Source organism: Oncorhynchus nerka, linkage group LG10 (genome assembly GCF_034236695.1).
Source record: "Oncorhynchus nerka isolate Pitt River linkage group LG10, Oner_Uvic_2.0, whole genome shotgun sequence".
In the NCBI taxonomy this organism is placed as follows: Eukaryota; Metazoa; Chordata; class Actinopteri; order Salmoniformes; family Salmonidae; genus Oncorhynchus; species Oncorhynchus nerka.
Window position 1 is genome coordinate 19,370,850 of NC_088405.1, and position 24,569 is coordinate 19,395,418.

At 36.5% G+C, this 24,569-nt stretch overlaps 1 protein-coding gene across 1 annotated transcript; it reads right to left on the reverse strand.

Moving 5' to 3' along the window:
• Window positions 1–7,818: 7,818 nt before the first annotated feature.
• Window positions 7,819–9,494, reverse strand: LOC115136308 (DNA damage-inducible transcript 4 protein-like). Its single transcript, XM_029671894.2, has 2 exons — window positions 9,208–9,494; window positions 7,819–8,919 (listed from the first exon to the last, which is right to left on the reverse strand). The coding sequence occupies exons 1-2, from the start codon at window positions 9,383–9,385 to the stop codon at window positions 8,405–8,407; spliced, it is 693 nt and encodes a 230-aa protein (XP_029527754.1). The 5' UTR covers window positions 9,386–9,494; the 3' UTR covers window positions 7,819–8,404.
• Window positions 9,495–24,569: the final 15,075 nt, after the last annotated feature.

Here is a 24,569-nt window from a genome sequence, read left to right on the forward strand (position 1 = left end):
ACCACATCATATGACAGCTATCTGATGCCCAACTGCACAGTTGATGACATGGTGTGCAACCATTGGTTGATGCAATGCAACGCCTGCTCATAATGTTGGGCAGGAACTAGACCAATTGCTGCGTTCCTGCCTAACTACATTACGGACTATAGCTGTGTTTGAGATGATCAAACCTGTAATGTATCATGGGTAAATTGTGTCTGACTGACTGATCAACAAATAATATTGAGTTGTTATTTATAATGCAAGGTACTTTGTAGATCAGTCAGTCGAACACTGCTATCACAGCTTTGATGCTCTTGAACACGGCGGTTGCATTGCATCAACCAATGGTTGTGTGCCACATCATTGACTACACAGTCGGGCATCAGATTGCTATATTATAATGATGTAGTTAGCTGATGTGTTAAACACCTATCCATGCGTTGTGAGATCTGATCAGGCAGGAACACCACCAGTGTTGATTTGAATCAGTTGTGCTGGTGTTAGGGTACATCAAATACAGTGCCTTGCGAAAGTATTCGGCCCCCTTGAACTTTGCGACCTTTTGCCACATTTCAGGCTTCAAACATAAAGATATAAAACTGTATTTTTTTGTGAAGAATCAACAACAAGTGGGACACAATCATGAAGTGGAACGACATTTATTGGATATTTCAAACTTTTTTAACAAATCAAAAACTGAAACATTGGGCGTGCAAAATTATTCAGCCCCCTTAAGTTAATACTTTGTAGCGCCACCTTTTGCTGCGATTACAGCTGTAAGTCGCTTGGGGTATGTCTCTATCAGTTTTGCACATCGAGAGACTGAAATGTTTTCCCATTCCTCCTTGCAAAACAGCTCGAGCTCAGTGAGGTTGGATGGAGAGCATTTGTGAACAGCAGTTTTCAGTTCTTTCCACAGATTCTCGATTGGATTCAGGTCTGGACTTTGACTTGGCCATTCTAACACCTGGATATGTTTATTTTTTAACCATTCCATTGTAGATTTTGCTTTATGTTTTGGATCATTGTCTTGTTGGAAGACAAATCTCCGTCCCAGTCTCAGGTCTTTTGCAGACTCCATCAGGTTTTCTTCCAGAATGGTCCTGTATTTGGCTCCATCCATCTTCCCATCAATTTTAACCATCTTCCCTGTCCCTGCTGAAGAAAAGCAGGCCCAAACCATGATGCTGCCACCACCATGTTTGACAGTGGGGATGGTGTGTTCAGGGTGATGAGCTGTGTTGCTTTTACGCCAAACATAACGTTTTGCATTGTTGCCAAAAAGTTCAATTTTGGTTTCATCTGACCAGAGCACCTTCTTCCACATGTTTGGTGTGTCTCCCAGGTGGCTTGTGGCAAACTTTAAACGACACTTTTTATGGATATCTTTAAGAAATGGCTTTCTTCTTGCCACTCTTCCATAAAGGCCAGATTTGTGCAATATACGACTGATTGTTGTCCTATGGACAGAGTCTCCCACCTCAGCTGTAGATCTCTGCAGTTCATCCAGAGTGATCATGGGCCTCTTGGCTGCATCTCTGATCAGTCTTCTCCTTGTATGAGCTGAAAGTTTACATTTAACATTTACATTTAAGTCATTTAGCAGACACTCTTATCCAGAGCGACTTACAAAGTGTTTAGAGGGACGGCCAGGTCTTGGTAGATTTGCAGTGGTCTGATACTCCTTCCATTTCAATATTATCGCTTGCACAGTGCTCCTTGGGATGTTTAAAGCTTGGGAAATCTTTTTGTATCCAAATCCGGCTTTAAACTTCTTCACAACAGTATCTCGGACCTGCCTGGTGTGCTCCTTGTTCTTCATGATGCTCTCTGCGCTTTTAACGGACCTCTGAGACTATCACAGTGCAGGTGCATTTATACGGAGACTTGATTACACACAGGTGGATTGTATTTATCATCATTAGTCATTTAGGTCAACATTGGATCATTCAGAGATCCTCCCTGAACTTCTGGAGAGAGTTTGCTGCACTGAAAGTAAAGGGGCTGAATAATTTTGCACGCCCAATTTTTTCAGTTTTTGATTTGTTAAAAAAGTTTGAAATATCCTATAAATGTCGTTCCACTTCATGATTGTGTCCCACTTGTTGTTGATTCTTCACAAACAAATACAGTTTTATATCTTTATGTTTGAAGCCTGAAATGTGGCAAAAGGTCGCAAAGTTCAAGGGGGCCGAATACTTTCGCAAGGCACTGTATATACGTACAGTCACTGCATGGATGGCATTCATTTAACGAAAAAACGCCGCCTACTGGAGGGAAACGGATTTTCTGCAGAGTTGGCCTCTCTCTTCCTCTCTGACAACAGACACAGCGGTTTCTACTACCACTACCTCAGGTTACATCAGCCACAAAAACAAAATTGTCTATATGATAAAAGTTCATGAAAACAAAAATGTGCTTTTCGGTCTTAATTTAAGGTTAGAGTTAGCATAAGATTAGCAGCTTGGTTAGGGTTACCACAAACGATTTTGTAAAACATTTTTTTAAGGTTTAAAATTATATTTTAAGAAGATCAGGTGTAGAAATAGGCACTCCAGAGTGGTGCAGCGGTCTAATGCACTGCATCTCAATGCTTGAGGCGCCACTACAGACACCCTGGTTCGAATCCAGGTTGTAATTCAACCGGCCATGATTGGGAGTCCCATATGACGGTGCACAATTGGCCCGGGTTTGGCCGGTTTAGGCCATCATTGTAACTAAGAATTTGTTCTTAACTGACTTGCCTATTTAAATAAAAAATGTATAACATTTTTTGAAAACTGTTTGTGTTAATTAATGATGATCAGGCACAACGCCGATAAGTTCATGGCTAGAAGGGATTCAGCTTTCGGCTAATTCCTAACCCAAACCCATTTCCTAACCTTAACCTAATTATCATAAACTTCTGCGTAAATTATACTAACCTGCTGCTACAAAAGGTAAATATGACGAAAGCTGGATCCCTTCTAGCATGACCCTCCTATTTATAGTCCTACTTATATCATTACACTCATAACAACCTTATTATTACGAAACTTCTATTAGGTCAAATAAGCCAAAGATAACAAATAAACCATTACATTTTTTGTTAACTAAATTCGACACTCTCATTGACCTCCATACAAATACTCCCAGTTATCCTTCTCCCTTCACCTCTTCTGGTGGTTTCAAGTCAGAGATTTCCGAGTCCCCAGTTTCCAATTGTTTTAATTGCAACATTAATTTCTGCGGAGATCATATGTCGAGTTCAAAACAACAGGGAACTCAGAAATGTAGACTTCAGTTCGTTCAAGACAAATGGGATCTCTGAAAACAATATCTCAGACTGGGGACAGAGATAGGCCGGCAATTGCATTGGGGAATGTTCCTCCGTGGCTATTTCCGAAACCAAGTGTAGATGTTAACATGATTGAGGGCAGGAGAGAATGTGTTGTGGACGTGAGATGGTGTGTGGAGAGATGGATAATCGTTTTTATTTGTTTTTAAGGATGGAAACAGATGGTTCAAATGATCCAGTCAGTGGAAGGGTGGGGGCAGGTGTGTATATCCCAGGTGTGCATAGAGACACCTCAAAAAGGATGTAGAGAACGTGTGTTGCAGCCATGGGGTGTATATATAAGGGCGGACCCCAGCCGTGACACAGGTGTACACGGGAGTAAATCTGTAAATCCTCACCTCGAATGTGTCCCTCCACCGCGGAGTGACACCAATATATAAATGTATTGGAGTGATCCATATAGCTCACTTAACCGTAGTTACATACGTGACCTTCGGTCTCAATATTCTGCTGGCCTGGACATTTGGATGCTAATTGTTGTTCTATACTGTATGTTCTACTGGCCTGGATGTTTGGATGCTAATTGTTGTTCTATACTATATGTTCTGCTGGCCTGGATGTTTGGATGGTAATTGTTGTTCTATACTGTATGTTCTACTGGCCTGGATGTTTGGATGCTAATTGTTGTTCTATACTGTATGTTCTGCTGGCCTGGATGTTTGGATGGTAATTGTTGTTCTATACTGTATGTTCTACTGGCCTGGATGTTTGGATGCTAATTGTTGTTCTATACTGTATGTTCTGCTGGCCTGGATGTTAGGATGCTAATTGTTGTTCTATACTGTATGTTCTGCTGGCCTGGATGTTTGGATGCTAATTGTTGTTCTATACTGTATGTTCTGCTGGCGTCCAGGTAATGTGCATGTTTACAGAAAGTGCGGAATGCACTTTGGGTATCAGCATAGAGCAGGACCAGAGTGGAGAGAACAGTGGGATGTAAGTGAAATCCGTAGACTCCTTTTTGTTGATCAATGGATGCATTTCTAACGTCCTCACTTCATGATAGAATGAAGGGTATTGACCATGACAATAGTCAAACTAAGACAGTGGTTAGTTATCTAGCCTTTTCTGTGACGTGTGTGCTGAATTCCAAATGGATCCTTAAAATTTACATTTAACCCTAGAGACTTTGTGTAGATCTGACTTGTAGACCAGAGGTTCTCAGAAAACTCATAGAGCACTTTGTTCAGCGTAGACCACTGAGGAGAAATTTAGTGAAATCTGTAAAATATGTAGGTAGTTGATCAATGTATTACTTATTTCCGGAGTTACTTCAAGGCATCATTTCGGTTGCTGTGCTCTGTGAATCAGAATGTGGACCATGCTAATAGTCAGAACTTTATTCTGTAATGTACAGTATGTGCTGAATACTAAAATCAACCCCTTACCCCTAGAGACAATGTATATCTGAAAGCAAATGTTATTGTTCCATCTTACCCTCTTTCAGACAGGTTGAGCTTCTGTCATTCCTTTCTGATTTGCATAAGTGCCTAAAAGGAGGAGTAGGGGCTAGGAGTCTATTTGGATTTCAGCTGGGGAGTGCTGGAGCAGTGTTGACTCTTATTTCTGCCTTTCTCCGTATATCTCTGTCCCCCTATAGGGAGGCTTTTCCGTTTGTCCAGCTGATGCTCATCCTAACTACTTCGTCTCCTCCCTCAGCCAGATGATGGTGACCCCTACAGCCTAAACCCCCGCTTGTCAGTCTCACTGTCCTCCTTTACACACGAATGCTTCTACAACTCACTTATAACATAGTTATACACACTTTTATACAGCTTGGGATCACAGCTTCAGAATAGATTAAACATTGGTTTTGTCACAAGGAAATCTGAAAGGCTTTAGTTGGGTCAGTGTAAAAAAGAAGATTGCTGAACCACCTCTACATAGCATCTCTGGTTATGACTTTATCACATGATTTATTACGTCTGATGGTATCAGTTATTACAACATGAAATTATACACGGTTAGCTTTTATTGTGCTCGTAACCATCAGAATTACGAGTAATACTTTGGCGTGATGTCACTCAGGAAGTTGAACCACCCGTTTGTCACAATGTCACTTGTGCTGCGTTGCAGTGGTACGGGCCACATACACCGGAGGCAGACACAGACCCTGAAGGTGCCTTACTATGTAGGAGCTAGCTTCACCGAGCGATATTCTGGAAAAGACCTAAAGACCGCATCTCCAACCTCAGGAACAGTTGTTGGAAGGAGACGAAACAGAGTAAGTCACAGCCCAACGTTAACGCAACGCACATGCAATGTTTGTACCCTTTTCACACTTTGCCTACTGTACTGGCTTGGATATTTACCTTTCATATGGTCTTCTCCAGCATGAGTCCTGCAACTCTATGATGGCGCTGGAAGAGATGGCTTCCGTTTTACAGGCACCTAACCAATTGTGCTATTGTGTTTTTTGCGTTATTTGTAACTTATTTTGTACATAATGTCTCTTCCTCACTACTGTTACTTTGTTTCTCCTTAATTATTTGTTTATATTTTTTGTTTGTTTAAGTTCAATTTTTCTATTATGTTTTATTTCTTGTTAAACATTTTTTTACTTCAGTTTATTTTAGTACATTTTTCTTAACTGCATTGTTGGTTGAGGGCTTGTAAGTAAGCATTTCACTGTAAGACTACACCTTTTTGTATTCGGTGAATGTGACAAATTACATTTTGATTTGAACAATGGTGGATGCGTCGCCAGACCAATGCAGTGAAATAATTCTGAAGTTTTAAATTTTTTGATAAAGTGCATAATTATATTTTTCAATATATTGGATACATTTTTGTGTGTTTTTGTCTTCCAGAGGAAGGCTTGCTGTACCTTGCTCGTCATTTCGGAGACTGACTTGTACCAAAGGGCTCAGCAGATGGGAACGCCTACGACTGTCGGAGATTCAGATCACGATACCGGGATAAGAACCCACAGACATACAGACGGGTACGTTGTAATGGTGGGCACCAATATCTAAAATTCCCACAGACATACACGCATATAAATTAATGCTACACACAAATCACAATTGCTGCTGCCAGACTCTTATTATTATTGCTAAATACTGCACAATTTAAACACCTGCCCCCAAATCCCCCCTTTCGCCAAAACACATGTAAATATTGGAATATAAATTATGCCTTCCTGTATTATACTTTTGGTAAAATGTTTATTCTCTTCTACTGAGCCATTTACTTTAGGTTGGTATTATTATATTTTATTATTTCTTATTGTTGTTGCATTGTCCAGAAGGAAGATGCAAGTAAGCATTTCATTGGCTGGTGTATACCACATGTATCCTGTATGACTAATAAAACTTGAAAAATATATCAGTATTGCTTGATACTGTTTTGATCTCAATATTGTTTGATTTGGGTTTGATATCGATATGAGCAAGACATATCACGCTATTGGTTTATCCTTCCTGTTAACCTATGCTATTATGTAAAAAAAAAGCATAAATGACTGTTTCTGCATGCACAAAATCCTCTCGCAGATGTTCACATGCTCTCAACTTAATATATTTAACGTGAGCATTTGTCTCCAATAAAAAAATTGCTTGGACATGTGGTGCAGCAGGTAGCCTAGTGGATAGTGTTGGGCCAATAACCGAAAGGTCGCTGGTTAGAATACCCAAGCTGACAAGGTGAAGTCTGTCTGTGCCGTACTACCATGGCTGACTCTGTAAAACACATTTTACTGCATCTGTGACAATACATTTGTTTTTTTCTGGTTTCGGCAATTTAGTTGATTTGGCAATGTGAAACCAACCGGACCAAATGTAAATAAAATACTATAGCTCAGAACAGTGTGTGAAATGCCCTTACTTGCCTGCTGATAGATCATTGACAGAGGATGGGTTTCCCATTGCACTGTTACAATATTTTTTATTAACCAATGTGTTATTAAAAAAATGTAACTGATAGATGCCCATGATTAACATTTTTGATGTGTGCTTGCATGACCTGCTGCCCATCTGCTCTGATTTGAACCTCAATGGAAAAAGTTCTGTTGTTGGAGATCCATTTGATGTTTTGATTGCTCCATACTTATTTTCCTCCTTGGATTATTTGTTACTTGAATCGAATGTGAAGAAATCAATAGAGAACGCTCTATTCAAGCCAACACACACAAACTGGAGCGTAAGATTTGAGCAGCAATTAGAGAGAGAAAATGCCTTGCAGACATATGGGCTGTGGGGGGACCCCCCCCCACAAATTATTGCACAAATGAATCTGTATTTATTCAAATTAAACAAATATCAAATGTTTCTTTATAATCACTATATAATGACCTAGTGTGGTTTTATTTTATTACAGAGACAAATATTTGATCCATGAACAAAATATTTCACATGGATATTTTAATTTGAAAATGTATTTTAGTTTTTCAGTTTCAAGTTCTTGAAAGAAAGTACAAAAAGCAGTTCAGGTGAATATGAGTATCAAATCATTTCTAATCAAATCCATGGTTCAAATAAATACTGTCTAATCAAATCCATGGTTCAACAACAGCAGATTTGCATTGTCTTTATGGCCATATCTTACATTAAATTGTCTCCACATGTCAATTGATGTGGAAAAGCTGCCATAAGATGTGTTCCTAGAAAACATTTAATACATTTGAGCATATACAAACAAAAATACATGGTTAACATTGTTGCACAAGCTTTTCTTGTCCGACTGGGAATTATAAGCATCTTCAGAATTTGACTATTCAAGGTACCTACACACCTTCAGAAGTGGAGTGAGTTTTCTTTAGGTACATTGGTGACCACATTGGAATATCTGAAATCACTTCTATCACACAGAGGCATACAAGGCTTCTCTCAATGTAGTGTTGTCTTCAGTCCAGAGTCATAGACAATATATACATCCGACCAGAGTCAGACAATATTATGTACATCCGACCAGAGTCAAAGTATTGAAGCATGCCTGATTTGCACTTTTGGGACCATTACACTGGTTCCATTGCACCAGACAAACCAAACAAAGTGCAGCATACTAAATATCAAAGTATTTCAGATATGTATTATTAGACTCAGGTCTGATATCTACTACAAAACATCCATAGCTCTTGCCAGGTCAACACTCTTCAACGAGCAGTTCTCCTGAACTATATAGCTTTCTTTTGATAGCCCTGAACCCGGTACTGAGCCTGAGTGTGTGTCTCCCACTCTGCCTCTGGGGGGACACAGCCCTCCGGCCCCCAAAGAGCCTCTGCACCTTGGGCCACAACCCCCCCACCTCTGGCCGTAGCACGAGGGTGAGATGGAAGGTAGGAACCAGGTTATGGTCAACGGCTATCTGCTCCACACTACACAGTTCTCCTTGTTGGTCCCCCTGCTCCACACACAGGTCAATGAGCGCCCCCTTGAGGCCGCAAGGCTCACTAGCAGCCAGATGGAGAAGCTCCCGACTGATGTTGTGCAGGAGAGGATCTGGTAGGACCAGTTTGGAGCAGCACAGGACAGTGTCCGTAGCATCTGAGAGGCTCTCGACAATGGTCTTTACAATGTGGGCACAGAGAGACTCCTCCAGTGGACTGTAGAAGAGACCACTGTCAGACTCTGATATCATGGACATGTCTGTGACTGATCCTGGAACAGAAAAGAAAACAATAGGGCTACTTTTCATTCATTGTACTGTATAGTGCTGTAACGATCAGTCTTGAGGTGAACTTTTTCATATGAAGCCTATGGATAAGCAACTATTGATGCCAAGAAAAAAAGTGTTATACTTTTAAATCTGTTTTGGTATCAATATTGCTGCATACCTTTTGTGTGATACATTATTTTGCAACGTTGTAGCAATCCTCCTAAATAAAGCAAAGACAGTAGGCTACTCTTCACTCAGGCAAAAGGCTGCAGTGCTAAACAAACACTCACCAGTGTCACTATTCCAACTGCGATGATCTTTGTCTGCCAACCGTTGATTGATCCTTTTGATTACGGTTAGTTTCTGCACCAGATTCCCCCAGGACAACCGTTGAGAACCCAGGTCTTCCTGTGGGGAGGAAGGGAACCTGTCGTCCAGCGAGTTGTTATGAGAAAAAGTAAAGTACATTTTTTAAACCCGTTGACGATGAAATAATAAATCAAATAAGTGCTAAGAGTGCGATGTCTTTCACCACCGACCAGACCAGCTGGACTACACCAAAGACAATTATAGAATGGAACTAGCTAAATAAATAGCCGCATTAACACTCCTCCCACATATGGCTACCGACCAATCAGATGATCTCGCACGTTCCCAACGTCCTAACTTAACGTATTAGCGAGTGCCAATGTCGTCACTAGTTATCACAGCTACAAGATCATAAAGCCCGCCTATTTCTACAATTCCTATTTTTTAAATCTGAATTTTAAACCTAATCCTTACCTTAACCACACTGCTAACCGTATACCTAACCTTAAATTAAAAAAAAAATGTTTGCATTAATTTTTCCTATATAGCCAATATTTACTTTGTAGCTGTGGTAACTACTGGAAACCAGCTTGCCCTGTAACATTTTGGGTCCTTTGATGAAGCCCCCCCACCTCCCGGAGCCCCGAGCCCTGTGCCCCACCCCCTCTCAGCTCCACCCCTCTCAACTTTACTGTCAAACGCCACGAAACCCACGTAACCCACGTACCCAAAGATGGTATCGACTATCCCCACACCAACCCTTGAAATGTACACAATTTGGTATTTCTCAAGGGAGAAAATGACATTTGGAGACAGTGCATGCACTGCAATACTATGTCATGACCCTTGAACAGTAAACGTTCCCAGTTTTGGGGAGAAGTGAACTACATGTTGTTCAAATGGTAATTTAACTACATTTTGCAGTAGCTTGGTGATAGTTTAAAAAGTAGTTCATTACTTTTTGACATGTAGCAGTGTAGCTAACTACTGGAACTACACACTACTTAATAAATAAAATAAAATATGGGTAAAGTAGGTAATAGCCTAATTTCCTTTCTTTTTTTGGTATCCGACCTGCCTGATTCTCACTTGAACATATTTTTTGTGTTTAATAAGCTAAATTACAGATTTTATTAACATATAACCCCAAAGTGATTTGTTCTTATAATTAGTAGTCTATGACATTTCAGATTTAGCCTATATATGATGTCATGTTTCACAGAAAAGTTTGGATGTAGTGAACTACTTTTTAATTTAGTTAATTTAGTAAAGTAAACTATATGTTTTCTTAACGGTAGCTGTAGTGTAGTTTAATCATCCAGTGTGAAGTAATAGATAACCTATATTTTCAGAGTAGCTACCCCAACACTGAATGTTTCTAGTTATTTCATGACATTTAATTTAAGCTTTGCTTTCTGATATCTGGGGCATGTTTGCTACCTAGGCACATCTTGAGTAATTTTACATATCTACAGGGCCTCATTTATAAACGTAGCGTATACATAATATACCCCAAAACCAGTTTTCACACAAAAGTATTTTTTGTTTTGTTTTTTTAACTCTCCAAAAATGGCTTTTATCGAGTTAATCACAGTCTTTGCTGTGATTAATCATGATTGATCTCATATTCAGAATGTGCTCAAATTGAGCTATAATTAAGATTTTTTATATATATATATAAAAAGCATTACAAGAATTTTAATGTCTTAATTTTGTCCAAAGTAATGGTTAGTAAAATCAGGTAAATTGATGAAGCACACTTCCTTTAACCTCTATTGTTTTGACATCACATTGCTGTTTTTAGCTGTAGGCCTATAAATGTATGTTTTATGTGTATTTTGAAAGCTTTCAGACAATGCGATTAATCACGATAAAGATTAAATATGCATTAAAATTACAAAAAGTTGACTGGAATTAACTAACCTCTGACAGTCTTAATAAAAACTGAACTTGATATGAGAATGTGCGTAACTCCCTGCAAACTTTAGACCATGCGTTTGCACAATATCTAGTGGTTGAATTGTTACATTGTAAGCAGGCAAGTAGATTTTGTGAAAGTGGGGGGATATGATGATATGCATTGGCAAGAAAAATGGAACATTTCAAGCATTTGCCTTTAGTGAGAAGAGAAAAAAATCTATTTTATCTTTGCAATCTAGAAATAATAATTGATTAATAATTAGAAATATGAATATACTTCCTGTTAATTTATTTCATTTCATTTCCATTTGGTATTTTATTAGGATCGACATTAGCTGTTGCAAAAGCAGCAACTACTCTTCTTGGGGTCCACACGAAACATGACATAATATAGAATGTTAATGGACAAGATCAGCTCAAGGGCAGAACTACATAAATTAAAAAAGAATAAAGCCACACGTAGCCTACATATCAATGCATACACACAAACTATCTAGGTCAAATAGGCGTTGTGCCGCAAGGTGTTGCTTTATCTGTTTTGTGGAACCAGGTTTGCTGTTTATTTGAGCAAAATGAGATGGAAGGAAGTTCCATGCAATAAGAGCTCTATATACAGTGGGGAGAACAAGTAGATACACTGCCAATTTGGCAGGTTTTCCTACTTACAAAGCATGTAGAGGTCTGTAATTTTTTATCATAGGTAGACTTCAACTGTGAGAGACGGAATCTAAAACAAAATTCAGAAAATCACATTGTATGATTTTTAAGTAATTCCTCGTTCTCGGGGCCGCCCCTCTGGCCGGCGTCGTCCTGCAGCTGGAGCCTTGTGTCAAGGGGGTGGGGGGTACAGTCATGTATACTCCCGCTCCTCCTCTCCGGCGTTTGACGTCGGTTTACTAACCACCGGTCCTGGCATTCATCATTACGCACACCTGCACTTCATCAATAGGCACACCTGGACTCCATCACTTCACTGATTACCTTCCCTATAGTTGTCACTCCCTGAGTTCCATTCCCAAGCAGTATTGACTATATGTTTCTTGTCTGTACACTACTCATGTATATTGTATTGTTCCATTTGCTTCCCGACTCCCAGCGTCCACGTTACAAACTGATTGGCTCAAACGCATTAAGAAGGAAAGAAATTCCACAAATTAACTTTTAACAAGGCACACCTGTTAATTGAAATGCATTCCAGGTGACTACTTCATGAAGCTGGTAGAGAGAATGCCAAGAGTGTGCAAATTTGTCATCATGGCAAAGGGTGGCTACTTTGAAGAATCTCAAATATAAAATATATTTTGAGTTGTGTAACACTTTCTTCGTTACTACATAATTCCATATGTGTTATTTAATCTTTCTGATGTCTTCACTGTTATTCTACAATGTAGAAAATAGTAAAAAATAAAGAAAAACCCTTGAATGAGTAGGTGTGTCTAAACTTTTGACTGGTACTGTAAGTTCCTGAGGTTCTTGGCGCTTTACAGAACAGCTACCTTGAACCTCAGGATCTTGAATATCGGCCTGGGCCTCTCATCTGGACCGGTGGTGGGTTTTCCAGTCCTGTGGGTGAGCTCCACCTCAGTCTTCCTGTGGTCCATCTTCAATTTCTCAGATCATTTCCCTCACTTTGTCCTCAGACTCCATCTAGGTCTCGTGGAGATTCTGCAATTCTGTCCACAACCATGTTCTGCCTTGATTGTCCCTTGAGTCTGATTTATCTGTCATGGATTCACACACACAACTGATGTCCTCAATGGCTTACAGATTTCTATCATCTTGCCGTTCTGTCACGTCTGCTCCCGCTCTTCCTCCCTGGTGCTCGTGGGCGCCAGGCTGCCCTGTATTACGCACTCCTGCCATCATTTACACACACCTGCCTTCCCTCGTCACGTGCTTCAGCGATATTGGACTCATCTGGACTCACTCAATCATCTGTATTTGTCAGTTCCCCAGCTCTGTTCCCCACCTCTGTTTGTCATATGTCTGTGTTACCCCTGTGCTGACGCTGTTCCTGTCTTGTTCTATGTCTGTTCCCGAATAAATGTACCTGCTTCTCCTGTCCGGCGTCGGCCCTTACATCATTCTCCTGTTTCAACTGCAAACTGTTCCCCAGGTCCTGGACCTCTCTGGTCAGGTTGTACATTATTTTATTAGTTGAATCCACCAGTATTTGGACAAAAAACTTGAAGCTATTTTCTTGTAACAACTGCTTGAACTCTTTTTGGTTGTTTAAAAGATCCACCTGTGATAGAGAGATACCACTGTCCTCAACGGTATTCCCGCTGGCTTTGGTCTTTGTCATGGTAGCTAGCAATGTAGGTTACACTGTTACTCCTCGCAGGTCACAGGGAAGATTGAAAACAAACAGCAGGGATCTAGACAGCCACAAACCCGGGACAATCCGCGGGCCGAGTCACAATGGCTAACCGCATCGCGGGCTGTGTTCAATCCCTCAAGAAAACCCTACTAGCTTGATAGGCAGCTAGCTAGTAGCTAGGCTAGCTGCTACACCAAATAGCTCCTCAGACCCATCCTTGGTCAGCACTGGACAGAGAGTAGCAGTCCCAGCAACTGATACCAAAAAAAAACCTTTCCAATATACATTCAAAACAACAAACTTTCCAAAACACCAAACCGAGCTTTCCCTCATTGTTCGTTCAACAGGATCGCCCATTATCATTGTAGAAAGATAATCACACACACATACGTTCTATGTATTAAAGTCAGTAGACAAGACATACTGCTTTCTTTAAAATTTAGACTCCAATGGGACACAATGGTCATGTAGATACGACCATAAAATTGCAACCATTGATGGCTACCAGATTATCACCTGGGCTTCGTTTTTCAAAATGTTTAATCTAGATCAGATTATCTCGATTCTGCAAAACTGCATTTAGACGGTCAACACAATTCTGATCTTTTTTTCCCACTAAATTGTTATTTTGACCATTCAGATTAGTTCTAAAAACAAATCTGATGTTGAAGAGATCTGATGTGAATGGTCAAAAGACCAATTATTGGAAAATATATCAGAATTGGGCTGGCTAACTAAGCCCAGCCTAATTTTATTTTGTTGCAATCCAGGATCAGATCGATCTGGCTGTTTTTGAGCCAGTTTTTCAGAAAATAACCTGATAGGATAATTTAGATCCAGATACCACAATATCAAAATCACAGAATCCATATTTCAGTGCATTGAACAGGCCTACACCATGCCATCTACTGGACAGGTTAGGGTACTACTTCTACACTGTAAACTACATACATGAAGGTACCTAAGATGAAACATAATAGCCTGAATATCACTTGTAAGTACATTAATTTATTTGACACTTCTCAATATAACTGACCACATACCAGGGTAAAACGACTGCCCCCTTTCATTAAAACCACGGAAGTTCAAGGCCAATCGCAGTACTACAGGCATTAGCAGAAAACAGGATCCCCCATGATAGTGTATGGAAATATGGCAATCTTCGTGTAAACATTTTTTTAAGACAATCATTGTACAAATAATTGCTTCTAATACATCAGATGTATGTCCTTGAACCAATTATTTTAATATCGCACTCAAAATAAGAAGATCATGTACAGGTAACTGCCAAAATAATGGAAACACAATTAAATTAGGGATTATAGAAAGGGAGGAGCAAAATGGAGTCGTGGTCAGATTTGCCAAAAGGAGGGCGGCGGAGTCGTGGTCAGATTTGCCAAAAGGAGGGCGGCGGAAGGGAATTTGTGCATCACGGAAGTTAGAGTAGCAGTGATCCAGAGTTTTGCCAGCGCGAGTGCTACAGTCAATATGCTGATGGAATTTAGGTAGCCTTGTTCTTAAATTTGTTTTGTTAAAAATCCCCAGCTACAATAAATGCAGCCTCGGGATATATGGTTTCCAGTTTGCATAAAGTCCAGGGAAGTTCCTTGAGGGCCGTCGTGGTATCGGCTTGAGGGGGGGATATACAAGGCTGTGACAATGACGAGGACAATTCTCTTGGGAGATAATACGGTCTGCATTTGATTGTGAGGAATTCTAGGTCAGGTGAACAAAAGGACTTGAGTTCCTGTATGTTGTTACAATTACACCATGAGTAGTTAATCATGAAACATACACCCCCGCCCTTCTTCTTCCCGGAGAGACGTTTATTCCTGTCGGAGCGCCATACAAAGAATCCAGGTGGCTATACCGACTCTGACGGCATTTCCCGAAAGATCCATGTTTCCGTATAACTTGTCACGGTTATAACGAGAGATCAACCTGCTGATTTATTTTTGTGTGTTATTGTTTGCAAGCAGGTTTGATTCAACACATACGTGCATGTAATAGCGTTCGTTTTAAGAAATCCATTGGTAATGGCAAAGATGGTGTATAATGAAGATGATGCATAAAGGCTGTTTACCATTGAGAAAAATCAAGTTTCATGTCTGTGTAGGTGAGCATTTCCTCTTTCGTGTGAGCATGCTTTCCCGCATGAACCTTGACCCTTTTTTTCAATGGGAAACTGTCCAATAACAGCTGGCTCTGGTTTTTGTTCAATTAAATAAAATAAATGAAATATGGCTCAAGTAATTAGAACTGATAGGGTTTTAGACCTATCATAAATTCTAGTGATTTAGCAACGTCCGGTAATGCAGAAGCCTACTGATCGCCAGTAGGTGACGTCAACTCGTGGGACATGGCCATAGTTATGTTTTAAAATGCTATTTCCCCCCATGGAAATCAAATGGCCATCCAACTGATTTGTTCTGGCGCCAGGCCTGGGAAGAGGAATTTTGGTAGTGGTGTATGGGTAACAGTTATGATTGACAAGACAAGAGTGACCAGAATTACAAGGTGTAACAAACAATGAATAAACCAACAAGAACAAAACACTGACAGTTGTCTTTGGCACTATTTTTACTTAACTAGGCAAGTCAGTTAAGAACTAATTCTTATTTACAATGACGGCCTAGGAACAGTCGGTTAACTACAGAACGACAGATTTTTACCTTGTCGCCCCAACTCACAGTCGCCCCAACACACACACACTCTCTCTCTCTCTCTCTCTCTCTCTCTCTCTCTCTCTCTCTCTCTCTCTCCTAGTTTTGTTTAAGAATGTTTTTAACAGAATCCCCTCACCACACACACACACACACACACACACACACACACACACACACACACACACACACACACACACACACACACACACAAAGACAGGGGTGTACATAGCTTAGGCCGTCCCAATGCTGGCTAGCCTAACATTGCATACCACTGCAGATAGAAGTAGAGTTTACAGATTGGATATGGTTCTCTCCATGCTACAATATCTGTCTGTAGAACATTGCAGTGTTCCATCAATTAAATTCATCCCAAATTCTTCTGAAAGAGTTTTCTCTTCACAGTAAAATACGTATGACAAAAGGATTATATCAGAACATTTTTGTTCAGAATACCATTGACTAAGTGAACAGCTAGTATGGCAACAGTTCAACATATTGACCCCTGAAACAAGTCCTGTCCAGAATGCCCAGATAGTTTGAATTACTCAACATTAGGCGTGGAGCGCACCTAGGCTATATCTGAAGTTGCTGTGTGCAGAGCAATACAGTGTTAGCATTGACATAAAGAACAGTGGGTCTCAGCGAGATTCTCCAACCATTACAGATCTGTTTCTGCCTCCTCCAGCATTAAATCACACAACCCTAAAGAGTGCATTATCTTCACTCCAAACTCCAGTCACAGATGCAGAGTCAGGCAGAGAGACAGAGACAGACAGAGGGACAGAGACAGAAAGAGTGTCAGAGGCAGAAAGAGACAGAGAGAAAGACCTCTCTGCTCAGGGCTGCAGTATATTCTAATTGAACATGGCCTCTGCTCCAAACTCCAGGCAACTCCAGAGTCAGAGAAAAGGAGAGAGAAAGAGAGAGGAGAACCAGATAAAATAGTGAGAAAGAGAGAGGCAGAAAGAGGGAAGTAACTACAGAGATAGACAGACAGAGGCAGACAGGGATACAGAGGCAGAGCTACAGGCAGAGACAGAGATTGACAGACAGAGGCAGGGGCAGAGGCAGACAGAGATACAGAGGTAGCGATACAGGCAGAGACAGAGATAGACAGACAGACAGAGGCAGGGGCAGAGGCAGACAGAGAAACAGAGGTAGAGATACAAGCAGAGACAGAGATAGACAGACAGAGGCAGAGGCAGACAGAGAAACAGAGGTAGAGATACAAGCAGAGACAGAGATAGACAGACAGAGGCAGAGGCAGACAGAGAAACAGCAGCAGAGATACAGGCAGAGACAGAGATAGACAGACAAAAGAGGCAGGGGCAGAGGCAGACAGAGAAACAGAGGTAGAGATACAGGCAGAGACAGAGATAGACAGACAGAGGCAGGGGCAGAGGCAGACAGAGAAACAGAGGTAGAGATACAAGCAGACAGAGATAGACAGACAGAGGCAGAGGCAGACAGAGAAACAGAGGTAGAGATACAAGCAGAGACAGAGATAGACAGACAGAGGCAGAGGCAGACAGAGAAACAGCAGCAGAGATACAGGCAGAGACAGAGATAGACAGACAGAGGCAGGGGCAGAGGCAGACAGAGAAACAGAGGTAGAGATACAAGCAGAGACAGAGATAGACAGACAGAGGCAGAGGCAGACAGAGAAACAGCAGCAGAGATACAGGCAGAGACAGAGATAGACAGACAGAGGCAGAGGCAGACAGAGAAACAGCAGCAGAGATACAGGCAGAGACAGAGATAGACAGACAGAGATAGACAGACAGAGGCAGAGGCAGACAGAGAAACAGCAGCAGAGATACAGGCAGAGACATAGTAGGATAAACACACTACCATATTCCTATGTTTACTCAGGTCTACAGAATCTTGAGATAAACACAGGGTTCCATTACAGGGGTGCTGGGAACTTTCATAACAAATCCTAACTTTAATTTACATTAAAAAATAGACCCACATTACTGTTAAAGTTACTCCCATTACTGTCACTCATAACTGTTTTCAAGCTTGGTCCAGCCCAGATTGTCAAGACACATTTTTTAAGGTGAGCTAATTGGATAGGATTACCTTTAACCCAACTAAACGGTTCATTTGAATGTGGAATCCCTCTGGTCTGGATTTTAGCCTTGAATGGCATCACATTTTCTCTTCAGGCACTTTACCCATAAAAAAACATTTTTATAATATTAATATTATAACATAGCCTACCATGTCTGTGTAATTATTCTCTTCAGGCGTTTCCCCATACAATATCAGTGTCATAATACAATATCAGTGTCATAATACAATATCAGTGTCATAATACAATATCAGTGTCATAATACCATAATACAATATCAGTGTCATAATACAATATCAGTGTAATAATACAATATCAGTGTAATAATACAATATCAGTGTCATAATACAATATCAGTGTCATAATACAATATCAGTGTCATAATACAATATCAGTGTAATAATACAATATCAGTGTCATAATACAATATCAGTGTAATAATACAATATCAGTGTCATAATACAATATCAGTGTAATAATACAATATCAGTGTCATAATACAATATCAGTGTAATAATACAATATCAGTGTCATAATACAATATCAGTGTCATAATACAATATCAGTGTAATAATACAATATCAGTGTCATAATACAATATCAGTGTAATAATACAATATCAGTGTCATAATACAATATCAGTGTAATAATACAATATCAGTGTCAAAATACAATATCAGTGTCATAATACAATATCAGTGTCATAATACAATATCAGTGTCAAAATACAATATCAGTGTCATAATACAATATCAGTGTCATAATACAATATCAGTGTCATAATACAATATCAGTGTCATAATACAATATCAGTGTAATAATACAATATCAGTGTTATAATACAATATCAGTGTAATAATACAATATCAGTGTCATAATACAATATCAGTGTCATAATACAATATCAGTGTCATAATACAATATCAGTGTCATAATACAATATCAGTGTCATAATACAATATCAGTGTCATAATACAATATCAGTGTAATAATACAATATCAGTGTCATAATACAATATCAGTGTCATAATACAATATCAGTGTCATAATACAATATCAGTGTCATAATACAATATCAGTGTCATAATATAATATCAGTGTCAAAATACAATATCAGTGTCATAATACAATATCAGTGTAATAATACAATATCAGTGTCAAAATACAATATCAGTGTAATAATACAATATCAGTGTAATAATACAATTTCAGTGTAATAATACAATATCAGTGTCATTATACAATAGCAGTGTCATAATACAATATCAGTGTAATAATACAATATCAGTGTCATAATACAATATCAGTGTAATAATACAATATCAGTGTCATAATACAATATCAGTGTCATAATACAATATCAGTGTAATAATACAATATCAGTGTCATAATACAATATCAGTGTTATAATACAATATCAGTGTAATAATACAATATCAGTGTCATAATACAATATCAGTGTAATAATACAATATCAGTGTCAAAATACAATATCAGTGTCATAATACAATATCAGTGTCATAATACAATATCAGTGTCATAATACAATATCAGTGTCATAATACAATATCAGTGTCATAATACAATATCAGTGTCATAATACAATATCAGTGTTATAATACAATATCAGTGTCATAATACAATATCAGTGTAATAATACAATATCAGTGTCATAATACAATATCAGTGTCATAATACAATATCAGTGTCATAATACAATATCAGTGTCATAATACAATATCAGTGTTATAATACAATATCAGTGTAATAATACAATATCAGTGTCATAATACAATATCAGTGTCATAATACAATATCAGTGTAATAATACAATATCAGTGTCATAATACAATATCAGTGTAATAATACAATATCAGTGTAATAATACAATATCAGTGTCATAATACAATATCAGTGTAATAATACAATATCAGTGTCATAATACAATATCAGTGTAATAATACAATATCAGTGTAATAATACAATATCAGTGTCATAATACAATATCAGTGTAATAATACAATATCAGTGTCATAATACAATATCAGTGTAATAATACAATATCAGTGTCATAATACAATATCAGTGTAATAATACAATATCAGTGTAATAATACAATATCAGTGTAATAATACAATATCAGTGTCAAAATACAATATCAGTGTTATAATACAATATCAGTGTAATAATACAATATCAGTGTCATAATACAATATCAGTGTAATAATACAATATCAGTGTCATAATACAATATCAGTGTAATAATACAATATCAGTGTCATAATACAATATCAGTGTAATAATACAATATCAGTGTCATAATACAATATCAGTGTAATAATACAATATCAGTGTCATAATACAATATCAGTGTCATAATACAATATCAGTGTAATAATACAATATCAGTGTCATAATACAATATCAGTGTCATAATATAATATCAGTGTCAAAATACAATATCAGTGTCATAATACAATATCAGTGTAATAATACAATATCAGTGTCAAAATACAATATCAGTGTAATAATACAATATCAGTGTAATAATACAATTTCAGTGTAATAATACAATATCAGTGTCATTATACAATATCAGTGTCATAATACAATATCAGTGTAATAATACAATATCAGTGTCATAATACAATATCAGTGTCATAATACAATATCAGTGTTATAATACAATATCAGTGTAATAATACAATATCAGTGTCATAATACAATATCAGTGTAATAATACTATATCAGTGTCAAAATACAATATCAGTGTCATAATACAATATCAGTGTCATAATACAATATCAGTGTCATAATACAATATCAGTGTCATAATACAATATCAGTGTTATAATACAATATCAGTGTAATAATACAATATCAGTGTCATAATACAGTGTCATAATACAATATCAGTGTTATAATACAATATCAGTGTCATAATACAATATCAGTGTAATAATACAATATCAGTGTCATAATACAATATCAGTGTCATAATACAATATCAGTGTCATAATACAATATCAGTGTAATAATACAATATCAGTGTCATAATACAATATCAGTGTAATAATACAATATCAGTGTCATAATACAATATCAGTGTAATAATACAATATCAGTGTAATAATACAATATCAGTGTCATAATACAATATCAGTGTAATAATACAATATCAGTGTCATAATACAATATCAGTGTCATAATATAATATCAGTGTCAAAATACAATATCAGTGTCATAATACAATATCAGTGTAATAATACAATATCAGTGTCAAAATACAATATCAGTGTAATAATACAATATCAGTGTAATAATACAATTTCAGTGTAATAATACAATATCAGTGTCATTATACAATATCAGTGTCATAATACAATATCAGTGTAATAATACAATATCAGTGTCATAATACAATATCAGTGTAATAATACAATATCAGTGTCATAATACAATATCAGTGTCATAATACAATATCAGTGTTATAATACAATATCAGTGTAATAATACAATATCAGTGTCATAATACAATATCAGTGTAATAATACTATATCAGTGTCAAAATACAATATCAGTGTCATAATACAATATCAGTGTCATAATACAATATCAGTGTTATAATACAATATCAGTGTCATAATACAATATCAGTGTCATAATACAATATCAGTGTTATAATACAATATCAGTGTAATAATACAATATCAGTGTCATAATACAATATCAGTGTTATAATACAATATCAGTGTCATAATACAATATCAGTGTAATAATACAATATCAGTGTCATAATACAATATCAGTGTCATAATACAATATCAGTGTCATAATACAATATCAGTGTAATAATACAATATCAGTGTCATAATACAATATCAGTGTCATAATATAATATCAGTGTTATAATACAATATCAGTGTCATAATACAATATCAGTGTAATAATACAATATCAGTGTCATAATACAATATCAGTGTAATAATACAATGTCAGTGTCATAATACAATATCAGTGTAATAATACAATATCAGTGTCATAATACAATATCAGTGTAATAATACAATATCAGTGTAATAATACAATATCAGTGTCATAATACAATATCAGTGTAATAATACAATATCAGTGTCATAATACAATATCAGTGTAATAATACAATATCAGTGTCATAATACAATATCAGTGTAATAATACAATATCAGTGTCATAATACAATATCAGTGTAATAATACAATATCAGTGTAATAATACAATATCAGTGTCATAATACAATATCAGTGTAATAATACAATATCAGTGTCAAAATACAATATCAGTGTCATAATACAATATCAGTGTCATAATACAATATCAGTGTCAAAATACAATATCAGTGTCATAATACAATATCAGTGTCATAATACAATATCAGTGTCATAATACAATATCAGTGTCATAATACAATATCAGTGTAATAATACAATATCAGTGTAATAATACAATATCAGTGTTATAATACAATATCAGTGTAATAATACAATATCAGTGTCATAATACAATATCAGTGTCATAATACAATATCAGTGTCATAATACAATATCAGTGTCATAATACAATATCAGTGTCATAATACAATATCAGTGTCATAATACAATATCAGTGTTATAATACAATATCAGTGTAATAATACAATATCAGTGTCATAATACAATATCAGTGTCATAATACAATATCAGTGTCATAATACAATATCAGTGTCATAATACAATATCAGTGTCATAATACAATATCAGTGTCATAATATAATATCAGTGTCAAAATACAATATCAGTGTCATAATACAATATCAGTGTAATAATACAATATCAGTGTCAAAATACAATATCAGTGTAATAATACAATATCAGTGTAATAATACAATTTCAGTGTAATAATACAATATCAGTGTCATTATACAATAGCAGTGTCATAATACAATATCAGTGTAATAATACAATATCAGTGTCATAATACAATATCAGTGTAATAATACAATATCAGTGTCATAATACAATATCAGTGTCATAATACAATATCAGTGTAATAATACAATATCAGTGTCATAATACAATATCAGTGTTATAATACAATATCAGTGTAATAATACAATATCAGTGTCATAATACAATATCAGTGTAATAATACAATATCAGTGTCAAAATACAATATCAGTGTCATAATACAATATCAGTGTCATAATACAATATCAGTGTCATAATACAATATCAGTGTCATAATACAATATCAGTGTAATAATACAATATCAGTGTCATAATACAATATCAGTGTTATAATACAATATCAGTGTCATAATACAATATCAGTGTAATAATACAATATCAGTGTCATAATACAATATCAGTGTCATAATACAATATCAGTGTCATAATACAATATCAGTGTCATAATACAATATCAGTGTTATAATACAATATCAGTGTAATAATACAATATCAGTGTCATAATACAATATCAGTGTCATAATACAATATCAGTGTAATAATACAATATCAGTGTCATAATACAATATCAGTGTAATAATACAATATCAGTGTAATAATACAATATCAGTGTCATAATACAATATCAGTGTAATAATACAATATCAGTGTCATAATACAATATCAGTGTAATAATACAATATCAGTGTAATAATACAATATCAGTGTCATAATACAATATCAGTGTAATAATACAATATCAGTGTAATAATACAATATCAGTGTCATAATACAATATCAGTGTAATAATACAATATCAGTGTCATAATACAATATCAGTGTAATAATACAATATCAGTGTCATAATACAATATCAGTGTAATAATACAATATCAGTGTAATAATACAATATCAGTGTAATAATACAATATCAGTGTCAAAATACAATATCAGTGTTATAATACAATATCAGTGTAATAATACAATATCAGTGTCATAATACAATATCAGTGTAATAATACAATATCAGTGTCATAATACAATATCAGTGTAATAATACAATATCAGTGTCATAATACAATATCAGTGTAATAATACAATATCAGTGTCATAATACAATATCAGTGTAATAATACAATATCAGTGTCATAATACAATATCAGTGTCATAATACAATATCAGTGTAATAATACAATATCAGTGTCATAATACAATATCAGTGTCATAATATAATATCAGTGTCAAAATACAATATCAGTGTCATAATACAATATCAGTGTAATAATACAATATCAGTGTCAAAATACAATATCAGTGTAATAATACAATATCAGTGTAATAATACAATTTCAGTGTAATAATACAATATCAGTGTCATTATACAATATCAGTGTCATAA

Coding starts and splice junctions, on each gene's coding strand:
- LOC115136308 (XM_029671894.2), bottom strand. CDS start 9,385: ATGTACTTTACTTTTTCTCATAACAACTCGCTGGACGACAGGTTCCCT. Junction 8,920..9,207: donor CAGTTGGAATAGTGACACTG/GTGAGTGTTTGT, acceptor TTTCTGTTCCAG/GATCAGTCACAGACATGTCC.